General features: G+C 43.1%; 1 protein-coding gene across 2 annotated transcripts in view; it reads left to right on the top strand.

The window, feature by feature from the left end:
- Positions 1 to 874: 874 nt before the first annotated feature.
- Positions 875 to 7,889, top strand: part of LOC148024709 (beta-glucuronosyltransferase GlcAT14A-like) — a 77,123-nt gene continuing 70,108 nt past the window's right edge. For both annotated transcript variants that reach the window (XM_087694352.1, XM_087694351.1), the window contains exon 1: positions 875 to 2,126. In XM_087694352.1, coding sequence (XP_087550478.1) covers positions 1,505 to 2,126 — 622 coding nt within the window. In that variant the 5' untranslated portion in view covers positions 875 to 1,504. The remainder of the gene's footprint in view (positions 2,127 to 7,889) is intronic.

The following is a 7,889-nucleotide window of genomic DNA, read 5'->3' as shown; positions in this document are numbered from 1 at the left end:
GAACTTGAATTGCATGAGCAAGGCTTTAACTTGATAGGTGGCTAAAACCACCTATACCACTCCTTCTCCATAGGTGGCCAACCTATGAAGTATAGAATGCTAGTAGTAACCACGTTTGCATATCTTGGCCCAACTTTGTTGAGAGAAACGACAGTAGTGGCTTTGTGAACTCAAGCTCCATCAACTACCTTTGGCTTTCCACTCTTTGTTGTGACATGCCTAGTCCTTACGTAGATAGAAATCCACTTTCTACCATATCCAAGGAATGAGCCATGGAGGCCTGCTTGTAGTTCAATCCTCTAGAAGCTTGCTTAGGATTCATGAGACTAGCTCGTTGTCTCTCGCTCAATGCTACCTGCATGTAGGGCAAATTGCCACATGGCCACATAGTTGCACATCTCTCACCATGTTAGGATATTATGACATACCAATGCTTTAACTACCACGTGCATCTTGAGAAGTCTCTACCCCAAGACTAGCCACCCAAATAATCACATCCCTCACACGCCTTTTATTTGTTTGGCTTTGGGCAAAGTTATATTTGTAAAGTGGAGAGGCTTCAATCTAAGAGTGGTTTTCTATGGGATGCTAGTACTTACTTTTCTTAAAATAATGATTTTATTAGAGAAAAACAATTAGCCTCTTAACATCAGCTCGCCCTTAGAAAATGATTTGGCTCTTACTTCGTGGGTGGAAGTAATAGGGTTGCTTCACTCACTCAATTGGATGATGTGGACATGGCGGTGTTGAGAGAGACAGAGGGCAAATGTCTTACCCATGGGCCATCATTCTCGTGTTGCTTTTTGGCACTGTATTGGGCTCGCTCTTAAGGCAAAACAAAAATAAGCATTTTGAAACAAACATCCGTCGTTGAAAGAGCACAAAAACATCGTATCTTGCGCTTGCTGTAGGCCAGTACAGCGTGAAGCACAGAAAGACGAGTCTCTCTCTGTCTCCCTGCAGAGTGCAGACGCGACCTTTCGTTGTGTGAAACTTGTCATTACGAGCCTAAATTTCACAATCTCACAACCCGCCTGGTTTTTTTAAAAGGCCGTACTTCTTTGCCAGTCCCCCTCTCTCTGTGTCGCTCGTACTACTACGGCTCTCGGGCTTTGCACCTCTCTCCCTCTCTCCCTCTCTCTCTCTCTCTATGTTTATTGAACATATATATGTATATATTTGTCTGCCTCGTCTCCCTGTTGTTTTACTAAGTGATTCTTAAAGCCTTCACCCTGCACGTAGTTTTCCTCGCTGCATCAGATTATGTATTTTTCTGTCCAACCTTGTCACACCCCGCCGGTCGGGCTTGTCGGGTCTCTGTTAGACTGTCGCGGATTCTTCCTAATCCTATCATCTCCGACCTGTCCTGGAATGCGGGTTTGATTATCCTTCGTTGAAGCCAAGTGGCGGATTTCATCTTTGCAGCTGGGGTTTTCAGTTTTTTTTTTTCTAACTCTGATATTACAGGGCCTGATCTTCTTCCTAGTTTCCCATCATAATAAACATGGTTCCCCCTGCAGACCATGCCAGGCGAAAGTTAAAGCGCCTTATACAAATCCTTGCAGGGTTTTCTCCTATGGACAGGAAATGGTTTATCCCTCTCTTGCTAAGCTCTGTTTTCTCCGTCCTTCTCCTCCTGGTCATAACCATAGCCCTAAGTTCTTCACCACAAGTTGCTTTTACGTCTGTTCTGTCCTTGATCCCCTTTAACAACGACCCTAATAATCTGTTTGTAGAGTCCAAATTAGCCACAACCCCACCTTATTCTTTGTTCCCCTCACCACCGAGGCTGGCCTATGTGATATCTGGATCTAAAGGAGATGGTGCAAGGATGAGGAGGACTCTGCAAGCTCTATATCACCCGAGAAACGAGTACGTCCTCCATTTGGATCGAGAAGCGCCCCCCCAAGAGAGGGTTGAGCTTGCAAGCTATGTGAAGTCGACTCGCATATTCGTGGAGGTAGGAAACGTCCATGTGGTTTCAAAGGCCAACCTTGTGACCTACATGGGTCCTACCATGGTGGCTTGCACCCTCCAGGCAGCTGCTATCCTGTTGAAGAAAAGCAAGGAGTGGGATTGGTTCATCAATTTGAGCGCCTCTGACTATCCTCTTGTTACTCAAGATGGTCAGCTTTCTCTGTCTTGTATCTCTAGCGAATTAATCATCTGTCGACATCCTTTTTAATTTGTGACCTACGTTAATAGGCCTTCAGTAAACGAGTGATGTGGTGTTTTGCTGATGCTTGTTCAAGTGGATAGAATCGAGACACGTTTTTCAGGTGTTTCTTAGCTTCTGCTTGAAAAGTCTTTTCATAAGAAAAGGATCAGTTTAAAAGAGCGAAAGTGACACATTATATAGGCTGATGTACCTAGTGCAGGAAGTGCAAGAGCGGCCCCTTCTTCAGTACAGCAATCAAAGAACATGCAAATGTTAACGAGTATCCAGATCCCAAGCATTAACTCGAAACATAGAGAAAGTTATGGTATGGGTCAAAGAAGTGCAGAACGTACTAGAACTAGCAACTGAGATGGTGAGCATGTGAAAGCTGGATGAAATGAGAGAAAAAGACAGAATATAGAGAAAGGAAGAAACACAACCTGAATTGACTGTTGAAAAACAGGCTGAGGATGAATGCTGCATAGAACAGATAAGGCGTCTGCATAAATGTTGGAGAGACATATAGATGAGGATGCAGGACTGAATGGCAGCAGGAAGTAGGCTAACTATGAAGGAGCGAAGGAAGGATAAATTAATGGCGCAGCTGCCTATAGATGGTAACGAACCTGACTTGGTAAATCAAGTTGAACCCATGTTCTCAAACTGGATGACCTGCATAATATGCCATCAGGGGTTGGAAAAATTGGGCACCCACACCAGAACAATTTGAGAGGTATGGGATGGTGTTTGGATGGTAGGGAAGGTAAAAAATGAATATTGCATACCATGCCTTAGCTCCTAATGCCCCCATTTGCTTAGGTTGAGGCTCACAAACATGAAATCAACACATAAAAAGAATGAAACAAATATTGCATCTTGGATCCTAGGAGTGGTTGAAGGTTGAGAAGATGCATGTGATGGAGAATAGAAGGCAATGGAAAGGGCCTTTGTGAAGATGTTAGCAACATTGTCATTGGTAGTACAATACACTATCTCAAGTTGCTGTCCTGTTGGGAAACCCATTTATAAAGTTTATTTCTTTTCCTTAATTCCTGTTGGTTTAACAGTTACAGTGAAAGGGCTGGGTGCCCAAATTCTAGGGTGCCACCTGAGACTACCCCGTGCCTATAAGTAGGGCGCATGTGCGCGCGCACACAATATTCAGACACTCTTCATCAAATCACGCACTTTTTGCAACATTCATCTCTTCCTCCTTCGCCTCTCTGCTGCTGTTCTCGGAGGATATTACAATTCATGGAGTATTCTTCCTTGCTGTCTGCCGTTAGGTGCCCTGTCTCTTCATGTGCAGGCTGCATTTTGGAGCTGATCAGGTCACTCAACTGTCCACATCCTTCTGGTTGGCAGACAATAGATTCTCCCTGCTGGCAACCAGAATCTGCACAGATCTGACTTGCATTTTGCAGCCGCTCACTTCTCCGGTGACACACATGGCTTCTTGCTGAGGGCTGCTGACCTGAGTTTTGCAGTTGGTGATCATCATGAGGCTGCGTTTCAGTTTGCTGCAGGCTGCCCTGCTGTTCTTCACCGTGGAGTGTGGCCATTGCTGGATATCATCTTTCTCTACTTTGATAGCACGTGAGAATTGCGTCCCGCTCCCTGTGCAACAGTCCTATCATTTAGCATTTATATCTATATTCTACTATTTGGAGGATTGTGTTTTGCTTCCTTCATAGTGCAAATTCCCTATAGGTGTTGCCGCTTGATCAGCTAAGATAATGCAGTCATCTTAGAGCTTTGCTTCATTGTATCAATGTGATTTATTCAGCATGATTTAATGTTAATCATTATTCACTCTTCTTTTGAGTTTCCTTCTCTTAGTGTTTGCCGTACACTCTTGTGTTTCTCCCTACAAAACCCACTGTCTCTCTGATATGGTATAAGTGTATACCATTCTCACTTTTCTTAACATGGTATTATTGAAGGTGAAAGTTGCAGGATCGTCAACACTTTGAGATCTTCTCCTTTTCCATTGTGCCATCATGAGGACACTATTATCTTTTCCCACTCACACTCTCTCTATAGGTTTGACGCACTGGCATTGTGGCTTCTTCACAAATAGAAGGATAGACTACTAGAGACTCCTCTTGCGGGGCTTGAATGGTCATATTGCTGACGATTGTTGTCATCAACCTTTGCTCCTTACCCTACCGGAGTATATGTATCTTTTCCTTAGCATGCCTTGTACTACGTTATCCTTTTGGGCCACAGAGATCATTCTACATTGGCTATTTGATTTTTATGCTCAAGCAAATAAGACGCACATGATGCATACTATCACGAGGACGTGAAAATTTGATGTTTTGCTTATGTTTAATTGACATTTGATTAAAGGATTAATCAAATGTGCAATTAAAAGATACACGCGTTGCACATGTGAGGTGCAAGCTACTTTTTTACAGTTGAAGGCCCAAGGATCTTATGAAAAAGATGGGTGTCAAAGGCAAAAGTTGTAACAAGTTATACTTGTTAGGTTCTTAGGTGAACTATGGTGTCAGTTTGCCCCTAGGATCATTATTGGCCATTAAGTGTCAGTGGTGACACTAGGGCCTAGGTATTAATTAATGGATTAATGCATGTCCAAGGGTCAATTAATGCATGGGACCACTTTGAGTTGCAAATGGCCTAGCCAATTAATTTTTGGATGGGCAAGGTCAATTTTTTGGGCATGGATTAAGGGTTAAATTAATTTTCAGAATTAATTAATTTTGAAAATTAATTAAATGATTGGAAATTGCTGAAATTGGATTAAGAAAGCTGCCACTTGGCAAAACTTTCCCATGCAAGTGGGGGAAAGGCTAAATAGGGTTGAGGGGAGAGGGAAGAGGTGTTGGACTGTTGCTGCTAGCTTTTGGGGCCCTTTCCCAGCCGTTGGAGACCATTTTGGTGATGGAGATTGCATATTCTTGACCTTGGGAAGTTGGCAATTGCTGTTGACGCACTTTCTCCTGAAGATCTCAGTCTTTGATGCTCCTATTGCTGTTGGTGCATCCGTTTGGGGCCGGTACAGCAGGGCAGCAGCTGATTTTGATTAGTTCTTCGTGACAAATCTCAGAAATTTCTCTCTCTACAGCATTCTCTCATCTCCTTTAACCATTCTCAGCAATTCTTAGCCATTCGGAGGAGATCTCAGCCATTTTTGGTGGGCTGATCTATAATTTTTGCAGTAAACCCTAATTTACAGCAGAAATTAGGGTTTAGCAGCCACCTTGGGGTCCGTGCCAGAGATTGAAGGCTCAAGGGACTGAAATCAGCAGCTGCTAATTGAAGATTATCAAGGGATTTCAAGAGCCAACCCATCCTGAATTGATTTGGGGCAGCATTTGGCCAGCCAAGGGTCAAATTGGAGAAGAAATCTTGGGTGAATCAAGGGGGAAATGACCCAAAAGGCTTGCTGGTCATTTATGACAGTAAGAGCAATTGGTTAGCAGGAGGAGATTGAATAATCTCGAGTTGTACTCCTTCCAATTGAATGAAAGCTAAAGAAATACCGCAAGGGGCGCCAATTTTGGGGCCAATCCATTTCAAGAAGGAAGGCTGGTTTCACATACTAAGCCCTTGTGAGCAAAAGGAGGCTCGAAGATCCCATGAGGTGATAAGCCCTTTTGTAGACCACTGTGATGTGCTACAGAGGTTTCCTTTACCTATTTTGGGTCCCATGCATATAGCAATATGAAATGGATGGAATTGAGGCTAGGAATGCCCCTCCATAATGGAGGGGGAATGAGGCTAGGAATGTCGGAATGCTGTTCCATAAAGAACATGAACGGGGGATGTGCTCCAACATGTTGGAATGTTCCAACCTGTCTGTGCTGCGACGTTTCTTGAGTTGGAACATTCCAACCTGGCATTTCTTGTTGGGAACATGGTGTTCCAATTGGGTTGTTCCAACTTGTCTGTGTTGCCATATTCCCTGAGTTGGAATGTTCCAACTTGGCGTCCCTTGTTAGAGATGTGGTTTGCGAACTCACCCTTCGCGATTCTTTTTTGGTCTAGAAATGAAGTGAAAGTTTATCTTTTTTTTGGGTGGGTGGGTCTCTCTCTTAAATTGTTGCAAATCCTCTCACAACTTGTTTTAACGCTTCTCCCCTGCTGGTTGTCTCTTGTCTCAGCCAGCTCGACACTCTCTCTTGCCTCAATCAGCTTTCTCTCCCTAAGGCTTTAACGAGGCTGCTTAGTGCCGTCACACGTGCGCGCACGCACACACAAATACATTGACATACCCAAGCCTTCATCTTTGGCCATCTCTCTCTCTCTCTCTCATCTCAAGAGGTGACTTGCAGCATAGGCCCTCTACTGTATAGGTTACAACCTTCAAACTTCAAAATTCTACCTTGAAAAATGGCTGTTGCTAGAACTTTCTCCCATGTGTGAACTAGGCACACAATCACCTAGAGATTGGTCATGGTGGGATGAAGTGAATGTTGAGCATCTTGCTTGTGGTGGAGCTCGTTGATGGATGTGCAAGCTATGTCCTTATGGGTGCACAATTGGAGTAGATAAGATATGCGCTTATTTCTTGGGAGAGGAAGGAAAAGAGGTGCGCTTTTGCACATGATTGTTGTTTGAGATGAGGCAAGAGCTCGAGGTGTGTGCAATAGATCAAGATGCCTTGGCTCGATCAAGGCGACATGTGGCTGTTGATCTTGCCACACATATTATATGAGTATCTATAGTAACATCTACTCCCATTGGTGCTCATGGATTGATGTCAGCTATATACTCATCCTCCCATGTCTAGACTCTAGAGTATATACGAGATTGGTGTATCTACTTTTGATGCACCTCACATACGATGATAGAATACCCTCAAGGCTTCATGGGATATGAAGGAGGAGATTGATGTTACTATTGGTCAGTACTTGTATGTGGATCACATTGCCTTTGATATTGCGAGATAATTTTTTAGAAATAATAAATATTCATAACTTCATTGTTTATTTATAAATGGAATAAATTTTAATGTTAAATCTTTAATCATGATTTTGAAATTTGATGTTTGTAATATGGATATACTATGCATAATGCAATACTACATGTGTGATCATTGATGAATCATGATGTGCATTGTGTTCGATTATTAAATAGATCAGAGTTCTTCAAGGAAATGCTAAAGAAGGTTGTTGAATATGGCCCTTGTACACACCACCATCATTAGAGCAGTTTCTTATCACTCTCTTCTTGGAGAGGGAGAGATGCAAGGTTGAGCAAGCTATAGAGGATATTAGGAGGCTTTGGGCATGCCATGGTGTGTCATTGATCATAGAGAGATGGAGTGACAGGCGTAGGAGATTCATTTATGGGCTAATAGCATATTCTCTTGGTGAGTTGTTTCATGGCATGATGCTTGAGGCACATGCAAGAGTGTCGATGTACTTTCCCACAAGTAGATAGATAGCATTGAGGTGGTTGGGTCAATTATGGAAAATGCTGGAAAAACCATTTGGGAAGGCTACCATTTGTCAAAAATGTCCATGCAAGACTGAAAAACGTCTTTAGAGGCTGGAAAGAGGCATTTTTATAAATTCAGCCTGCAAGAGAGAGGGAGGGGAAGGTTGTTGGTCTGATTTGCAGCCATTGAAGGACCTTTTGAGGTTGCCAAGGGCAGGAGAAGACCAATCAACAGTAGGAGAGCATCTACAGGCTGTTAAGACAGGGCAGCAGTAGTAAATGATTGATTTTCTTCAGTTCTTTGCATCTACAAGTTGTTGTG

The sequence above is a fragment of the Lygodium microphyllum genome, chromosome 15, assembly GCF_053477565.2.
Source record: "Lygodium microphyllum isolate KBCC chromosome 15, Lygodium_microphyllum_v1.1.10, whole genome shotgun sequence".
Taxonomy (NCBI): domain Eukaryota; kingdom Viridiplantae; phylum Streptophyta; class Polypodiopsida; order Schizaeales; family Lygodiaceae; genus Lygodium; species Lygodium microphyllum.
Note: the sequence above shows the minus strand (reverse complement) of the source record. Positions and strands in the feature narration are given on the sequence as shown.